The 19,511-nt window shown below is 37.3% G+C and overlaps 1 protein-coding gene across 1 annotated transcript in view; it reads left to right on the top strand.

Annotated features, from left to right (window-relative positions):
* The window catches only part of Ush2a (Usher syndrome 2A (autosomal recessive, mild)), a 640,567-nt gene that overhangs the window by 179,574 nt on the left and 441,482 nt on the right, over nt 1–19,511 (top strand). The window contains exon 20 of the mRNA XM_013015154.1: nt 2,501–2,731. Within this exon, the coding sequence (XP_012870608.1) occupies nt 2,501–2,731 (231 nt within the window). The remainder of the gene's footprint in view (nt 1–2,500; nt 2,732–19,511) is intronic.

Here is a 19,511-nt window from a genome sequence, read left to right as displayed (position 1 = left end):
TTTAGAATGAGATCTTTGAGAACTTACCAATTAGTTGATTCTTGGCAGGAAACAGCAAGAGAAATCATGCAGATAATTTTGAAATATATATATATTTAAATACATATATAGTGGGTTTTAGTGATATAAGATGATCAGAATTGTAATTTTCTTTTTAAGCTGCTGAACTTTCTGCTCAGTGCTTTTATTCTCTACTTAAAGTTAAAATAGAATCACAGAGAATTGTTTCCTAATTGTTTCTCTTTAGAAAGCCAGAACCTAAAAGGTAACAAAATTTTTTCTCAGTTCTTTTAATGCGAATTTTCTTTCACGGTTTAAGGGTTTCAAATTATTTCATTTACATCATTGAGATTTATGTTTATTGAAATAGGTCATGACTTTGCATAAGGCTATGGTAACACAAACACAGCTAAAAATCCACACACAGCCTTGGATGGGTATCTTTAGTAATACTGTAGTGATTATGACATCAGTCCCTTTTTGTGCAGACATGGGCCCTTAGAACTCCAAGCTTGTGACCACCGCGGATGGTATGGTATGGTGACTTCAGGACCAGTGACTCTCTTGGTTACTTCAGGGCCCTAAGAGGTGTCCAGAATATATATGTCTAGATTGGTGTTTATGCTCTGTCTAACCTCCGGAATGACATATACTTCTTCATTCTCAATTTAAATCAAGCCTAGGACATCAGAAAGATGATTTTCTTGCCAACCAAAGTGTAGAGATGGCAGATAACTCTATAATAAGATATTTCTTCACATCATAAGTCACATGGGAGGTGCAAACTAAAACAAGACGCCACTAGACATCTTATATGGGGATTACTGCTGGGTGCCAGTGGCTCAAGCCTGTGATCCTAGCTAGGTACTCAGGAAGCTGAGATCTGAGGATTGCTGTTCAAAGCCAGGCCAGGAAGGAAAGTCCATGAGACTCTTATCTCCAATAAATCACTCAGAAAACCAGAAGTGGCACTGTGGCTCAAATGGTAGAATGCTAGACTTGAGCTCAAGAGCTGAGGGACAGTACCCAGGCTCAGAGTTCAAGACCTAAGACCAGCAACAACACCAAAAAAACATTGACATTACTGACACCAAATGCTGTTGAGGATATGGAGAAAGAGGAACCCTCATTCATTTCTGGTGGGAATGTGATATGGTTAAGGCACTGTGGAAGACAGCTGGGCAGTTTTACACACAACTTAACCTGCTCTTATATGATCCACTAATTATGATCTTTGATACTTCTACAAGATGCTGAAATGTTACATCTACAGAAAAATTTGCATACACACTTTTTATGGTAGTTGTATTAGTAATTGTCAAATGATGGAGTTGACCAAGACATTCTTCAGCAGGCTAATGGATAAATTATTCATAACAATTAATGGAATATTACTTAGTCCTTAAAAGAAGTGGAATAACCTAAAATGTATATTACTCAGTGAAAGAAACCAACCTGAAAAAGATGCACATGATGGAATACCAATTATTCGAGCAAAGGCAAAAATCTGTGGGTATGATAAAATGATGTGTGATTTCCAGGGACTCAGCATAGGGAATAAGTAGCTGGCATAGTGAACATATTCTGTATCATATTCGAATACTGTGACACTATAATGCTAGATATATGTAATTATATAGTTATCCAAACCCATAGAACATGATGCAATATATTATATAATTATATATAATGTGGTAACATTAATATGAATGTATAGATCATTAAATTTCACTAGTAAATGTAAATAAAGTATTAAAATAATTGTTCATTAGTTGGCATGAGTTAATAATTTAGCCCTGCCTAGTTCTTCTCAGGCCCTTCTACTTTCTCTTTCTTTCCTCAATTAACCCAGCTCAATCATTTCTGTTACCTGTTCAAACTCTATGATTTATAGCACCAAATTGACACATCATGTTAATACAACAGGATCTGTCTTTTGTCACCAGGATAGTTATGGGCTTCTGTTTTTCTAGAGGATTTTTGTAGCTTTGGAGAGAAGGGGCGCTTCCACTCAGGCCAGGGAAAGTCTCCAAAGGAAACAAAACATAAGCCTTTAGAGACCAGTGGGTGCAGAACCTGGTCGTTAGGACACCTCCTAGCTTGGTAGGACTCAGTGTACATCAGGAGTGACAACCACCAGGTATAGTAGCTGCCATCAGTCAGAAAAATATTGAGAGATTCTTTAAGAAAAAAAAACGAAAACAAAAACACAAAAAACCTGTCATCTAAACTTGAAAGTTCCATGTTAAGCATTTATTAACATTATTTTAAATTCTGTTTGGTCCACAATACAGAGATATGCTCTGTATTGTGGTTTTTATTCTTAGTTACCTTTGAGGTCCACTGTATATTGTATCTTCAGTTCTTAGTCCCCTGTAAATTCTTGTGACCACAACTTACTTGATTTGAGTGTCTAGATGTGTGTGTGTAGGTATGAACGAATAGATGTCCAGAGCTAGGAGACAGATTCCTAAATGTAACACGTGTTTTTAATGTTCAGCACCGGCACAGCTGAGGCCACCTGTGGTAAAAGGAATCAACAGCACCACGATACATCTCATGTGGCTCCCACCGGAAGAGGTGAATGGGCCCCCTCCTCTCTACCAGCTGGAAAGGAGAGAGTCGGCTCTGCCAGCTTCGATGGCTGCCATGACCAAAGGAATCCGCTTCATGGGAAATGGGTATTGTAAATTCCCCAGCACCACTCACCCCCTCGGTACAGACTTTACTGGTAAGCAAGTATATTTGATACGGCTTCGTTTATCAGAGACTAAGCTCCAATGTGATGTCAGTTATTTTGCTATTACATTACAGTGAATGTTTCCTGTGTCTATTTGTAGAAATGTTCTTTTATAACTAGACCCTGATTGTGTCCACATAGCCATCCATCCCTTACATATTCTGGTGGAGAGTGGGTCAGGGAGCAAATGATACCAGTGGAGGAAAGAAAGGAAAAGAAGGAAGTGGAAAGACAGCCATAATGGATCCAAGCATGCCACTTACTAAAATGTGTTTCTCAGAATATTACTCAAGGAGTATAGTGGATGAATGGACTTGAGAAACAGATCAACTTATCTGGGCTTCTCAATGGATACCAGGTCATTGAAGCAGGCAAAACAAATAACAAAGATATCCCACTCTATTATGGTTAAAGTTTCCTAACAAGTCATTGAGGTATTTTCTCCCTTTCTTTTCTTCGAGAAACACTATTAATATTTTGGGTCTTGTGGAAAGTCACCTAAGGAAATCTAATGTCAGAGAATATATGCTTCTCTGGGCCAGGATTATGTTGAAGCAAATGAGGATTTTGTTTCAGGCAAGAAATACAAAGGCACTGAAAAACTCATTGTTACCATCAGTAATACTTTAATGCAAACCCCTCTAACCCTTAAATCCACACAAAACATTATAGGTAGGTTTGGGCCCTCTACCTGTATTACTTACTCTGTTCTCACCCTTAATCGTATTAGTAGTCTGAATGGCTATGGTATCTATTTCTTACTATTCCTCGTAGTCCCATTCCAATGTATTATATAAAACAGTGATGACTCATTCATACTACACATTTCCAATTTTTAGAAAAATGCAGGAGTTCAGGATGGTGGAAGATATTTGTAATCCAATTTAGGAGTCAGAGATCAGGAGGATGAATTTGAGGTTAGCCCAGACAATATTTAGCCAAGATATCATCTTAACAAACAAGCCCTATGAGAGGTGTAAGTAAGAAAATGGAGGTATAAAGTTGGCATAGATAGATAGATGCATACATGCATATATACATACATAAATAGATGATAGAATACAAAATATAAAATATATATAATTCTATGAACTCCAGAAAGTATTTATTTAATGTATGAGAAAATCCTTTTTGTAGCAAACGGGAAGTCCTTAAAATATGGCTTATGGACAAGACAAAGGAATTTGAGCTCTAAAATAAAGTTCAACTATCTTTTAATTTTACCTAAACTAGTATATAATTTGCATTTTCAAAGTACAAATCATTATGTGCCTCTGATATATGTTTGTAATGAATCATTTTAGCTGATAATATTGAGGTTGATCATGCTTAACCCTTAGTATACAAAAATCATTACTTCATATTAGAAATTGCACCATTGAAATCCCCTAAAACTCAACTTCTCATTAATATTCTTATAATGTGGGAAAGAGCTGGCATATGGAAAGGAATGTGTTTGGCACACATGGCTCATGCCTGTAATCCTGGCTACTCAGAAGGCTAAGATTGGAGGATCAAGGTTTGAAATCAGTCTGGGTAGGAAAGTCCATGGAAACTCTTATCTTCAATTGGCCAGCAAGAATCCAGAAGTAGAGGTGTGACTCAAGTTACAGAGTGCCAGCCTTGAGCAAGAAAGCTAAGGGATAGTGCTCAGATCCTAAAATGCAAACCACAGTATCAGCATTAATTAATTAAAATGTACTGCATAAAGAATGCTTATTTTTTTAATGAAAATAGAAATCGCCTCCTCAGTACATTCTGCTTGTGATGTGTTTCTTCCAAGAAAGAGTATTTGTTTCCATTCAACTAGGTCTAGCTGTGGCAGAAATGACAGCTTGAATTTGCAGGCTATCCTGCACACAGATTTTTATGGGATCACCTGTAAGACAGAGTGGCCAGTCCACTGCTGATAAAGTAAGCCATCTTAGCTATCTCCCTTACAGGCCGAAAGTGCAAAGGCATGGGGCAGAGACTGCATCTGGGACCTTTTCCAAATTCTGCTTTTAAAAGTTAAGCCGTAGATATCAGCCTCACTAAACAACAAGATTCCTCTGTCTATACTAGTCTCAGGCTTCATAGATAGATAGATAGATAGATAGATAGATAGATAGATAGATAGATAGATAGATAGATAGATAGATAGATAGAATGTATATGTACATACTTGGAGTGCAATACAAGGAGATCACTCTTTTGATTGACCTGTTTCCTTGATGGAGCTTTGGTGATTCTTCAAATCTGGAAAAGTCTCAGCATATTCAGGCCCATTATCATCACTTTTGATTGGTAGCTTGCTGTTAATTTTAAGGCTCTGTTTGACTTTTGAAGTCCCTAGGTCTGCTTCAAGGCATTAGTTGTATTATCTGGCTTAATTGCCAGATTTGAATAAATAAATTTATTCAGGTGAGTCTTTACTAAAGTACATTTTACCTAAATGATGCACTAGATGATGTGGCAAGACCAACGACTTAATAGCTTTCTTTAAATTTGTATCTTGCATGAGCGTACAACTAGCATCACAAATAGTCATGCTTGAATATTCTTTCATTCAGTCATTCTACCAGCTTTAGAATAGGTATATTCACTATTATGGTACAAGAAGATATGTGATTGCCAGACATGGCTGGCCCAATGTACCACTGCTGAATTTCTTAGGTTAAATCATGAATTGAACCCTTGATTTGAGGGCCAGGCTGTTGGCCACAGGTAAAAATAACTCTTCAAGATTATTCTTGTATGTTTATTTGTTTACAAAAACTCATCATAATTTAAGTCATACCCTCAGCCCTTTACATTTTAGGGCTACATGTTTTCTAGGGGCCAGCCTTAGACAAGGATCCTCTTATCTCTCTCTACCTTCTGCATAACTGATATTACAGAGTAGATCATTACACCCAGCTTTAAAGACTCTTCTTTGGAAGTTATAGAATGGAAAGTACATAAAAATGATGAATATCAACAGATGAGAAATCATTATCACCCAAATGTTTCTTACCCAGCACTTGTTGTATTTATTACTCAATCATCTTATAGATAACCAACAGTAAATAATGTTATTATTAATATTTATGCATTATTTATTTATCTGTGTCACCAGAGATAATAGAGATTATTTTTTCATAGCAATAAAAACCTCAGGGTTCTTAGAAAGTAAACTACGTGCAGAATACTGCATGTTTCTTCATATTGTATAATCTTTCTACATTTTTAGACAAATCTAAGGAGCAAATCCCAGAGATCTTTAATATAAGTCTATGTTAAAAGTTAATAATTTTCAGGCAAACTTTATATTGAATTAAGAATTTCAAATCTCCAATGTTAGCTAAAATGATTCCTGAAATATGAATGGGAATGTCAATTAGCATTCAAAGACATATATATGATATTATGTATATTATACATTTGTATTATTAAAAATAAGTGATAGTTCACTCTTCAATGACTGGATTGGTAAATGTGTTTGTACCATGTTCCATGCTCAAAACAGGTACAATGAAAGTTTTGCTATAAAATGTTGTCACGGCAGTCCTAAAAAGGCAATGTCATACAACTTGATTCTCTTTGACACTTTACATAATATAAGGAAAACAATTCAATAATGTCTGTTTTAGATATGGTACAAGTATAACTTATAAATTATTATGATAAGTATTACTTTTGAGCAAAACAGTGAACCAGACAAATCCTTGTTTTTGTACCTGCTCTATTCTTTTTTGGTGCAATTATTCTTTCAAAACTGTGATTTGCAGAATGTGTTAAAGTATCAGTTGTTTTCATCATTGTATAAGCTTAATAGTTTGTATTCCCTTTTTCCATATTGTTAAGAACAAGAAATTTAGAAGTAGAGTCATAAGTAAGTTTATTTTTAAAATTAAGGCTGTTTTATTAACTAAATGTAATCAGAAAAAAAGCACTTAATCTTGTCTGTGGCTCGATTTCCTTTTCCTTAACATTGGTATAATAAGCCCACAGTATTAAAAAATCTAGCAAGTAGGTGATGATTGAAAGAGATGTCACACAGGTTACTTAGCACATATTGACAGTAGGTAGTAGTTATTAATCATTTAAAAAATATTTGTTTAAGTACCTACTATAAGACAAGAGCTTTCTCTAAGTAAGAGTGTTCATCAATGTATGGAATCAAAGTTCTCTCTGAATTAGCATATATCTACAATTTGAGGGATTTGTTCTATTAATTCACTTTCACTTAAACTTACAACTCATTTATACTTATAACACTTGGTTAAGTGTTATGTCTGTAGTAATATTAAATATTCCATAGTAAAATGTTATACTTAATATTGTTACTGAAAATAGCTACTGGTCTTCTGAATCTCTAATACTGGTTGTTAATTGGGTGGAAGGTTATGTTATGTGAATAGAACTTTGAGCTTCTACAATCCCCAATTCTGTGAATAGAGACTAGGTAAGACATTATTTCTGAAGTATTGTTCTTCGGTTTTATCAATACATGTAAGGAAGCCACATGTTCAACTCTACTTCATGATCTTGTAATTAGACAAGCCTATAAGCACCGTGGAGATATGGTCCCCTGATTACAGAGATTCACAGAGTACTTCCATCCTCCAAAACCAGAAAAGAAAAAAGAGTTTTTCCTTTCCTTGCTGCCAAATGGGCTACCGTTGCATGTCTGGAGAAAAGAAGATCATACTCAATTTTTTTTTAGGAATGCAGAGTAAATCTACTTGATTTGCACAAGTTTAATTCATGCCGTGCAATACTAGTAATTCAAATAAAAACCTGATGAAAATCCACCACTAAAATACTGCTCAGGGAGGCATTCCAAAGGTGACCCTCTGTCTCCTTGTCACTTTCCCTCCTCCCCACCCCCATTAGCAAAAGCAGATTTGTGATCATTTGGAGGAAGGTTTGACTATTGTAGCATCCAGATGCCAATCACACCAGCCTTTTTAACTTCCTTTACTGGTGACCCTGCCCAGAAATCAGCAAGTGCCTTTGGGGAGATCTTTGTAGCCAGCCACTAGGGAGATGAGCACACATGTGCACCTGGATGTAATTTCCTTTTATTTGTCTTCACGAGAAATGTGATTACTGATGTTGAATATCTTGCAGATGAGAACTGTACAGTTTCCTCATAATAATGGTGTTCAAGGACACTAAATGATTGTCATTCATTTTTGTCTCAGTATTCACTTTCCTCCAAATGGCTAAATTCAAAAGCATTAGGAAGCAAAAAAAAAAAATGTGATTAATTACTGAGGTACAAAAAGGGAAATGTGCCTCCTCCCAAATCAATATTCTTTAAAGAGCATATATTTTATATCTGTTACTATTAGGTATTTGTGCTTTGTGGCTAATTTTTTTCATAATTTTCAGTGAATTGGGACATTTAAGTACTTCATTAAAAGAAAGCTGATTGTATGCAGTAATAGTAGAGAAAGAACTAGGGCAAACTTTTCCAGAAAGACTAATTAGTAAGAGCATATTAATTCTGACCTTCAACACCCTTGGTATCCCAGTATTTGTTTTCTTTGGAGTGGGAGCAAGTATTGTTGCCAGGAAGTGCTTTAAAAAAATAAAGAAAAAGAACAAAAACAACTAAACAAAACCCAAGTCTTACCAAGTCAGATTTAAATCCCAAGTTTTGCTTAACCTTTGATGTTAGACTGGGCCATAGTTATACAAAAAACAAACAAATATATGGATCTGTTTCATGACTTAATAGTTTCTCATGCTGGCATTAAGGAGACAGGTAATCCAATGCAAATATAAAACCAGTGATCAAGTGAAGGAGAAATAGACAATGATGAGAGTTAAATATGTTTCTGTCATTGAAAAAGTATACCTAGTAGAGACCATTTGCATAGACAGAAGGGGACTCAAATGCACCTCTGCTAGAATGACCAAAGTAAGACTAACCCATGATAATTAGGGATGTTGAGAGCAGACATAATGATCATCTAGTTTTTGCTACAGTTAGTAGTTCATGTATAGAGGTGTTCTGTAGATAGATGTAGGTAAATATTTAGGAAGGACCTGCAGCTGGCATTGATGGAGAAAGAAGGCCTATCCATCCAATTCCTCAGTAAGACAGTTTTATATACATCTTTTTCAGCCTTTGTACTGTAATGAGATTCACTTGAAATATATTTCTATACGGTTACCCTTTGTTTGAAGTACGGAGTACAGGTATCCTTAAACTGAATTGGCATTGCCTGGTCATTGATCTCTTAGAATAGTACTTTCACTGAAGCAATTTTAGTTAGCTGAAAACACTTGGTCAATCAACTTCAGGTCCCTTATTTTTATAGTTCTTTTGCTATTAAACAACACACAAAATACACATACCTGACATACAAACTTCACATCTTCATGTACACTCAAATCGCACTCATGAGCAAATGCTTTCTGCCACATCCCCAGCTTTTCTCAACAATCTCTCAAATTTTTCTTGATCAAATTGTCCAGCGTTTTTCCAGCTAGCAATTTAGGGACTCCAGAATAATCCACAAGCCTTCACTGTTGATACAATGTTGATAAATCGTGGTGATTATCTACATTACATAACACAGATTAATTTTTGTTCCCTTTCCATCTTGATGCAATGGGTAGAAAGAGAAACTCTGAGAAGTAAACAGAACCAGGAGGGTTAGCAGGGGTTAGCTAGTAGAGACAAGGACTACTGAAGAGGAACAGTTTCTGATTTTATAAAGAGAACTATTTTGTACATATTTTCTTCTCAAAAACTTAAAATATTTAAAGACTTGCAGGCAGTTATTTTCATATTATGATAAATACAACCCTCATCAAAGAGTACTGATTAAAGTGAATTTCATTTCTAATCAAACGATTCTAGTAAAATCATTGTCAAAACACTTTATCTTTAAAACCGATTCTCGTAGTTCCAAGATTTATTTTAGGAGATCATGTACATTAGTAGTGAAGAAATTTCAGAAAATATTTTGTAGGCTGCATTGAAAACAGCGGTAGATAGATGATAGGTAGGTAGGTAGGTAGGTAGGTAGGTAGGTAGATAGATAGATAGATAGATAGATAGATAGATTGATTGATTGATTGATTGATTGATTGATTGATTGATTGATTTTGATGAAAAAGCAAGTGCAGTCCTCCTTCCTTTGTTTGATGACATAGCTACTTGTATTCTCTTGAATGTGAAGAAGTTGGTTTGATTTCTCTTTGATTTGTCTTCTCAGAGGAGAAACGTTGAGAAGAGGCATTGAGGAAAAAGAAGAAGGGAAGGATCCCTCTAATCTTGTTATTCTTGGTAGTCTCAGAGGTATTGTTTCCAGAAAGGAAACATACTTTAAAAGCGGAGAAAGACACATGGGAAATTTATAGAATGGTGTGATGGCCTACCATTCCACAGAGGCAGAGGATTAAAAGGCAATGTGGGTACTTCCTCCTCCATGTCTCCTCTTTGGTTCCTTCCCATGAGCCATTTCTGCCTTTTGGTGCTAGGGGAATGCATTGTGACTGTGTGAGGCAGAATCCTGGGAAGTAACCTAGAGTACTACTTCCTGATTCCTTGCAACATTCAATAATTGTCCCTCCTCTGATGCTCTTCATTACAGCTCTTGGAATTACTTGTTTTTCTAGAGCTACTGTCCGGATCTATGCTTGGGGCGCTCCATGAAGTTTCCTTTTTCTCTATGCTATTCTTCAAACTTGATATTCTTTCATGTTTTCTTGTTTAAATGTTTTCAGTAGTTTCCCCATGAGATTCTCTGCACAAACTCTTCTCTGCTTACTTTTCAGCCTCATCTCTCCACCATGTATTACCTGGCTTACTGCCCAGCTAGTTGACCATCTTTCAATCCAACTGTTTATTCATTCTCTGTGAATTAAATGCTCTCAGATGCCCAGGTTTGTAGAGATGCTGGAGTTCATGGCTGTTATGCCTTTTTCTATTTGCAAGTCATTTGCTTTCTTCTTAACCTGATGAGTTACTAGTTATAAGTAAGGAGAGAATTTAGTAATTCCACTAAGTAGCCTCCTAGGAGCTACAACCTCCCTTCTATGCCATGTCTGGATTAAGGCCTCTCCTATACAACCACTTGAAACAAGAATTTCCTCATTTTATTCCTTACTATATTCTATTGAAATTGAAATTGGTAGTTTACTTATCCATGCCTCAGAAACTGAAATTGGGACCATCTTCTTGATAATTATAGCATGCATGTCTAAAATAACAGAGGAAAAATATCAATGTTCAACAGTGCTTGCTGAATACAGACCAAAGTAAGTTAGTGGTACTAAAGAAAAATCCACCAGAAAGATTGTTTCACTATGAGAATTGCTTAATAGTGAAATTAACTATGTTCTTGAATATAGTATATGCATTCACAAGCTACCTTTTAAGAAGTATTGAGAGCTTATAGTTATACCAAGCTTATTTGGTTTCCATTAGCCTTAAAGGTAGAAGAGAATATAATTAAGCTGCATAGAAGTAGAGACAAAAATTTTTTTTACTCATGATCCCTAGTTATTGGTAATGGTTATAGCTACAGTGTTAGGTCTGATCAAGGCTTGTTTTTTGTTTTTTTGTTTCGTTTTGTTTTTTGCTCCAATACAAGTCTCACACTGATTTGTTAGAAACCAATTGCTATTAGATCTATTAGATACAAGATTCCCTTAGGCTTATTAAACTTTGAGGTTAATGAATATTTTGACACACTTACCTATTCATATCATTAGGCCTTATTGCAATCGGTTTAAGATGACAGTCATAATAAACATATATAGTCAATAAAAAGCACTTTTAATCTTGGAAGTGCTTTATAAACAACAATGATCAATGCAATGGATAGATTAACAGCATCATACTGATTGGATCCCATTTCAAGGGCAACCAAGGTACTGATGCCACAGGTACCCAGCTTATACTTAAGTTTTTAACACAAAAAACAGTCCAGGCTGAAATGGTACTACTGGTAAGTTTTATCAAAAATAAAAGTAATCCTACCCAGACTTTCCTCAGTATTAGAAACTCTCCCTTGATTTATGAGGCCAGAATCACTTTGCTGGGATTCTGACAAAGAAATATGACAAAAGGAAATATAGGCCAATAACAATTACAAAATTAGGTTAACAAATTCTAAATCCCCCCAGGCACTGGTGGCTCACACTTGTCATCCTAGATACTTAGGAGGCTGAGGTCTAAGGATCACAGTTCTACGCCAGCCTATGGAGAAAAGCCTATGAGACTCTTTGATCTCCAATTAACTAGCAAAAAGTAGGATTTGAGCTGTGGCTCAACTGGAAAGTGCCAACCTTGAGCAGCAAAAGCTTAGGGATGAAGCACAAGTCCTAAGTTCAAGTCCCAATATTTACAGACACACCAAGAGGAATTTAGTACGCACTTTAATATACAATTGGCCTGTTCTTGCTCCCATCCATTTGTACCTCTTTAATGTTTTTTTCATAGCTCCTATAATTGGTGTTAATATGCTATGTTATTAAGTTTAACTGTGAGAAAAATAGTTTGCTGATAACTGATTCCTTTGGCATACTTACAAATTCAGTAGTCAGAAAAAAATAGAAAAATATAATTAAAGATTGCAAAATCAATTTGACACTCGCTTAAAATGTCCAGAGGGAGGCAGCATCTGTAGCCTGCGTCAGCTCCGTGATCTCTACATGTATGTCAGGCAAATTACAGCTTTAATTTCCAGCACTGTTAAACCTCATTAAAAACTTCCAGAAAATATCTCATCTCAAGTATTTCCCCCTAATGTCTGATATGCTATGTGATCTTTATAACGAGGTATCTATAGGGCCATTCATTTAGGTATTAGGTATGTTCATCTAAACTGCATATACAAAATGAGAAGTTTTAAAATACCACTTCCTAGGAAAGGACGCTAGCGGCATCTTTTAGATGTTTTCCAAATGATTGATTTCACCATTTGCCTTGTTCTTACTCTTGTAAGCCTTTAATGCGCTGGATACCTGATTGGGTTAGGAGCATGTAGATGGAATTGAGCAAACTTGTCCCTGGCTCGTAACATGGAAAATGGTGCTATTTTTCTGCTTACAAGTTCTTTTTTTTCTGCTCAAACCAACAGTGAAGACAACCTATTTTAAAAATCCTCTAATAGGACCAAGCTTTGAAAGCAATGGCTGAATTTCACTTCAGATTGGTGGATATTTCAGGCATCTTTTAAGCTACAGATCTCATTTAGGACTGTATCTTAGCCAATTTGCCGAACTTTTGCCAAAGAAGAACACATGACCACCCACTTTGTACCTTGGCTTTACTGAATGCAGTTGGGACATTATTTGATCCATGCAAAAATGGACTCTTTCTATGAGAACTTATAATTCTCATTCCAAGCTTACTGGTCATTCTCTGTTATCTCTTGCATCTACAGGGGAAACTAATTGGAGTGAGAGGCAGAGACAAGTGAGAGGGTAGATGACAGGAGGAGAAAATGGAGAGCATAAAATAAGAGAGCAGAGGAGAGGAGCAGGGAGAGGAGAGGAGAGGCGGAGGGGTGGAAAGGAGAAGCGAAGGAGGAGACTGGGAAGGGGACAGCAAGAGACAGAATGAAGAGGAAGAAGAGAAATAAGAAAAGACATTGTCTCTAGATAATACTTTCCATTTTTACTTGAAATAAATTGGTCAAAATATACAATCAGAGATTCTAACAAATTCTACCTGCATATGAATGGACAATGGGAATAGTTTAAAGGACTTGGGATCAAGGAAAGAACTTAGGAGAGAGGAAGGCATATGGTGGTAACCAGAAAGCAACAGAAGGAATAGCCAAATACATAAGGGAAGAACTAAAAGAAACTCAAAGAAATTCTCATGAATTAGGCAACTGTTACCAAGATAGATTCTTGTTTTCTGTGTCAGTCGTGGGGCTTGAACTCAGGGCCTGGCACTGTCCCTAAGTGTTTTTGCTCAAGGATAGCACTCTACCACTTTGAGTTACAGTGCCACATCTGGTTTTCTAGTGGTTGATTAGAGATAAGAGTCCCACAGGACTTTCCTGCTTGGGCTGGCTTCAAACCTTGATCCTCCGAACTCAGCCTCCTGAGTAGGTAGAATTTCAAGCACGAGCCACTGGCATCTGGCTAGATTTTTACTATTTGTAATGGAACAGAGTTAAAATGGAACAGTGCCTCAAAGTTTAGTTTCCAACTACGTTCAATTATTTTAGACAGTGAGATTGTTAAATCTTGGATGAAGTTTCATTTGATTAGTTTATCTGCATATGAATCTTGTTATTAAAAAGAAAATCTGTGATCCAGGATACATAGTCATCCTGAGATAGAGTTCTAGGAAAACTTACGTGCTCTTTCTTTCCTTGATGGTTCTTTATTCTCCCAAAGTACAGTGTTTTAACTGTGGGTTATTTCTCATATGAGTATCTCAGGAAGATCAGCTGCATTTGTACTGGTGTATGTATGCAATCAATGTTTACTCTGTGATGTGTTTGGAACACATTCCTAGCCAATCTGATCAGATAAAATGTTTATTATACTTAGAATAAAGGAGTACCATCATTACTTTTTATGTGTTTGTATTGTGTTTATGTATGTCCATCTGTGTGTGCATGTGTCAGTCCTGAGGCTTGAACTCAGGGCCTTGTGCATCTTGCTTAGTGTTTTTTGCTCAAGACTGGCAGTCTAACACTTGAACTACACCTTCACTTTGAGTTTTGTGCTGGTTAAATGGAACTAGGTGTCTCATAGACTTCTTGATCCTCAGATCTCAATCTCCCTTTATAGCTAGGATTATAGATATGAGCTGCTTCTGCTCAGCTTAACCATTACAAATTTAGATCCCTATAACTCTAGTCCCTTGATCTACAGATAGCTGCATTTTGTGTTCTTATTTGCCAGTTCCTCCACATTCCCAGCTACTATTTTCCTACCTTATATTTTGATAGTCCAAGCGGCAGGTTGATTTTTTTTTTCTACCCAGCAGGTTCAATAGTGGACCAGGACGTCTTGTATTTTAGTCACTGACCTTGCCAAATAATTTCATATTTTTCTCTTGCTTTGGCCCTGGCAAATTAAATGTCATGCAAGTTTGATAGCCCAGCTCAATTCTATAAGGTTTATCTATCACGTCATATCAATTAATTTTAATTGATTTTAAATTAATTGGTTCATGTTTCTGGCTTTTTCTTTGGTAGAATTTACAGAAACATTCATGTGAAATAGCAAACCATATTATATAAATAAAATTCATTGAAACCTCTCTTGCTTTCTGGCTTGAAAAAGCAAATTTTATTGGGCCATTTAAGGCAGAAGAATCAGACATCATTTTCTTTCACTCTTCAATATATCTTAATCATAAGTCGAGTATATATGTTTTTGTTATTTTTTAAGTTAAGTCTGGTGGTTTATACTTATTATGCTAGCTACTCAGGAAGCTGGGTGGAATCTGCTAGATTCCATCTCCAAAATGCTTAGCAAAAATCAGCACTAGAGGTGTGGCTCAAGTGGTAGAGCACCAACTCAGCACATGTGAGGCAGATTTCAAAAGATGGTACCGTTAAAAATAATAATAAACCCAGGTGCCAGTGACTCACATGTGTAATCCTAGCTACTCAGGAGGCTGAGATCTAAGGATCGCAGTTCAAAGCCAGCCTGGGCAGGAAAGTCTGTGAGACTCTTACCTTCAATAAACCACTAGAAAACCAGAAGTGGTGCTGTGGCTCAAATGGTAGAGTGTTTGCCATGAGCTGAAGAGTGCAGGGACAGTGCCCAGGCCCAGAGTTTAAGCCCCACGATGGACCAAAATAAAATAATAATAGTAATAATAATTTATAAATAAACTAATACCATTTGGAAGTGCAAGTAATATTCTTTGGCTCCTGGCTTGTTTATTCAGCACTCCATATTTATGAAGAGTGAAATATTGCCCATGCACTTTGAAGAAAAATATAGCTAATAAGCTAATTTAACTAGTTATCTTGAGGAGCTTTAATTTTTGCTAGCAAACATCTGAGAAAAATATCACTAACGTGATACTGTTAAAAAAAAAAAAGAGGAGAAGAAAAATGGATTCCACTCCCTGTGTTGCCCAGGCTAATATAAATGAGATGGTGATGAGACTCCATGTGGCAATCTTCAACCCTTGAGGAGAGTGCCATGTTCCATTAGGGAAGGCACACTTATTAATGCATAGACAAATTTGGCAAAAGTTACAAAAGAGAGCAACAAACCCTGATAAAGGGCTTGCAAATGGGACCTAGAAGAAAAGGCTGAGAGACAGGAGGGTATTCAATCCTGAGGAAAGCACACAGAGGAGCCCCCTGATAACTGTTTACAGATGCATAAGGAGATGGGGTGGGGCGAAGAGGGACCTATTCTTCTCATTAGCCAACAAAGACACTTCAATAACTAATGGGTTTATAGCATGTGGGGGGGGGGGAAGGGGGGAATTCAGGTTAAATATTGGATTGAATTAGATAAAATTTAACTATTTAAAATTTCATGATGCCAAGCATCATTGTGCCAGCAGAGAGCAACTCAGATTTGAATTGGAATGTTGGAATGTAAAGTGAAAACAAATCATATCTGAATACAAGGGGGTCAATAATTAAAAGCGCTTACATTTGCATAAAGTGTTCGCATATTTCAGAATATCCTTACATATGTTGCTTTACTTGTCTCTGGATAGTTTTAGAATAGGGAGTGGATTGGCTAGTTTATAGCGGAGGGAAATCAATTTTGGAGAGGTTAAATATTATTGCCTGCCTGCATGCATGCCTTTTTTCCTTCCTTCCTTCTTTCCTTCCCCTGTCTCCCTCCTTTCCTCCCTTCCTTCCCTCTCTCCTTTCCTCCTTTCCATTTGCTCTTCATCCAATATTGTTGCCTGCCTGCCTGTCTGCCTCCCTCTCTTCTTTCCAGCCTTCCCCTTCCCTTCCCTCCCTCTCTCCTTACCCCCTTCCTTCCTTCCATCCTTCCTTCCTTCCTTCCTTCCATTTCAGGACCAGAGAGCCATCATTAGGCAACCATCCATCAGAAATTTTCTGACCATGTTCCTACCATGACTTGCCGCCATTTCCTTTATAATCTGATTTTCATTTTAGAAGACTATTATTTTCCCCCTTGCTCTTGTTTTTGTTTTTCTTTGGTATTTTTAGCATATATTAATTGTACAAAGTAAGGACTTTCATTGTTGTATGTGTATACATGCCTACAATGTACTCTATTTTATAGTGACAAATAAGTCCCACAAATTTCCTTTTTTCATACTAATTACCTAAGGTGAGAATTGGGCTGAACATAATGGACAGGCTAATGAATAATTTAATTTACATAAAGGAATAAGAAATAGGATGGCTCTTACAACTGTCTTATTTATTTGAATCTATTATTCAGCTTTTGCTATTTGTAGTACTGAAATAAGCAATACTTTTGGTGTTGTGCTTTGACAGATTATCGACTTAGAACATTACCAAGTGGTGGAGACAATCATTTCACCTTTATAATGTTCATATTCCTTTTCTTCCATGATTACAATAAGAACATACATGTAATGATGTCCACTACAAGTTGTAATTTAGCATTTTTTTGATAAGAAAAAAAATTGTTCTTTTGATTTGGGGGCAGCGGAGGGGGGCATATGTATATTATGAGTAGTGAATGGATGCCATTCCTAATGCTTGAACAAAGGCTTGGGCCCTGTCCTTGAGCTTTTGTTCTTCAGATTAGCACACTATTATTTGAGCCACAGTTCCACTTTAGGCCTTTATGGTTGTTTAGGGTTTAGTGAAAATAAGAGCCTCAAGAATTTCCTGCCCAGGCTGGTTTGAAGCATTACTCTCATATCTCAGCCACCTGACTAGGGATTACAGGACTGAATCACCAGTGCCTGGAAAAACTTAATTTTTAGTGTATCATTTTATTTTAGTGTATCATTCCAGTTTTCTTATCACGCCTGCCTTTACATTTTTTTTCTCTACTTCCTATTTTTGAGGTCAAGGTCAAAGTCATTGTTCTTTCATTGAAAATTTACCAACCTAAGTTTTAATTGTTTGGTGTGTGACAGAGTAAATGATTGGATGAGTAAATATTTCTATTTGGATTCCATTACTGGTTGCATGGCATGCATTCTTGAAAGATGTATGTTGGAAACATTTAGGCCTTATCTTGACTCTTGATGGGTCATGGGACTGTTAAGAGGTGAGATTTGGTGGGAGGTCTCAAGGCCACTGAGGACAAGCCACTAAGGGAATTGGAACCCAAGCCCTTTCTTCCTCTCTTTGGAGACAGTTTTGCTCTTCCATATTCTTCTACCATGATGTACCACCTTGCCAGTGGCAGAGGCAATTAGGGACTGGAATTTACATATTCCAAATCCCTCCAAGATGATGGACTTACATAATTATCTCAGGTATTTCCCTATAATAATGAAAGGTGAATGACACAGATGACAATGTTTTCCTTAATGAAATGAGGTATGTTTTTGGAAGACAAATAAGGGTAGGTCTAAGATTATCCATTAGATCCTGCAAATACCAAGAATTGAGTGCTTAGTGGATAACCTGTAAACTAATGTACACTACTTCGAACATAAAGAACTCTTTTCCCAGCAAAGGGGGTCTGGCTGTTACCCAGGGAAGGCCACTTGATTGGCTGCACAGTGTGGAATCTGAGAAGACTCTGGACACTCCTCCCACCCCTCCACCTCTCAGTCCTGGGCTCAAGTAGTGTACAGGGACCTAAGAGGCAGGCTAGATGGAAAGGCTGCTGCTGTGTTTGCTGGGAGGTGGGGCAGGTTGAGGGGGAAATGTCAACCTCTGTAGACTTCTGTGATGCTCCCTGGGATGCCAGCCTCCTTCCGTGGAACCCTCAGTCCCCCAGCAGTGTTAATGAAGGAAGACTACAGCAGGCAGGCTTCCTGGGAGCATGTTGAAGGAGCTTAATGGCCCCCTGTGCAGAATGTCAAAAGAGGTTCTAATTTCTGTTTTCTTCGGAGATTATATTGCAGGTTCAAATGGTAATAATCTTAATTAGAGTCTCAGGAAGTTGCATAATATCTTCTATGCCTTGCTTATTTGGCACACCAAGGAACAGAGACTGTGTGCCAAATCACGAGGGGTGGGTGGAGCAAGCAAACTGTAATTTCAGTAAATGAGATCTGCCTCCCCCCAAACATACCCATAGCTCTAATTTTATTTTTTCTTAAGTTACATCCAAAGTTGAAAAAGCAAGGAAGTAAATCTCCCAAGGGAGTCATTCTACTTCATCAGTGGAGGAAAGACATATGTTGTTACTGATGAAACCTCTGGAGTGGAAGCAGAGCTAACCCCAGGGAAAGCTCCAAGTAGAAGCTCCTGCCTGTGACATACCCACAACCAGCTCTGAGGCCCCCCTCTCAGCAGCCTGCAGCCATCCTGATCACCCAGGGCTGCCCTGGCCTCTTCCCCAGGCTTGATCCCAAGGCCTGATCTTTCTGTCTGACTCCTTGGGAGACAGTTGCTTGTGTCTATTAAACACAAGTGTACCTGTCTTGTGCCCCACCGCTTCCAGGGCTCAGATCAGTGGACAGTAGATTGTCTGATGTGACAGATGTCACTTTGATGGCATGTCAGTGGTGACTACATGTTCCTGGGCTTTTCTGGGTCTCACCAGGATTGTCTATTCACTGCCCTGAGACCCCTAGAGAAAATTTCAGCATTCAGATATTGTGGTTCTGTTGGAGAGAGATTTCATTCTAGCACATCTTTTTAAGGCTGTACCTGTACAGTCAGCCCCAGATGAAAGTTGCATTTTGAACTTTAAAAATTATCTTTAAACCATA

The sequence above is a fragment of the Dipodomys ordii genome, unplaced genomic scaffold (genome assembly GCF_000151885.1).
Source record: "Dipodomys ordii isolate 6190 unplaced genomic scaffold, Dord_2.0 Scaffold26, whole genome shotgun sequence".
NCBI lineage: Eukaryota > Metazoa > Chordata > Mammalia > Rodentia > Heteromyidae > Dipodomys > Dipodomys ordii.
The sequence above is the reverse complement of the archived record's forward strand: the minus strand, read 5'-3'. Positions and strand labels throughout refer to the sequence as shown.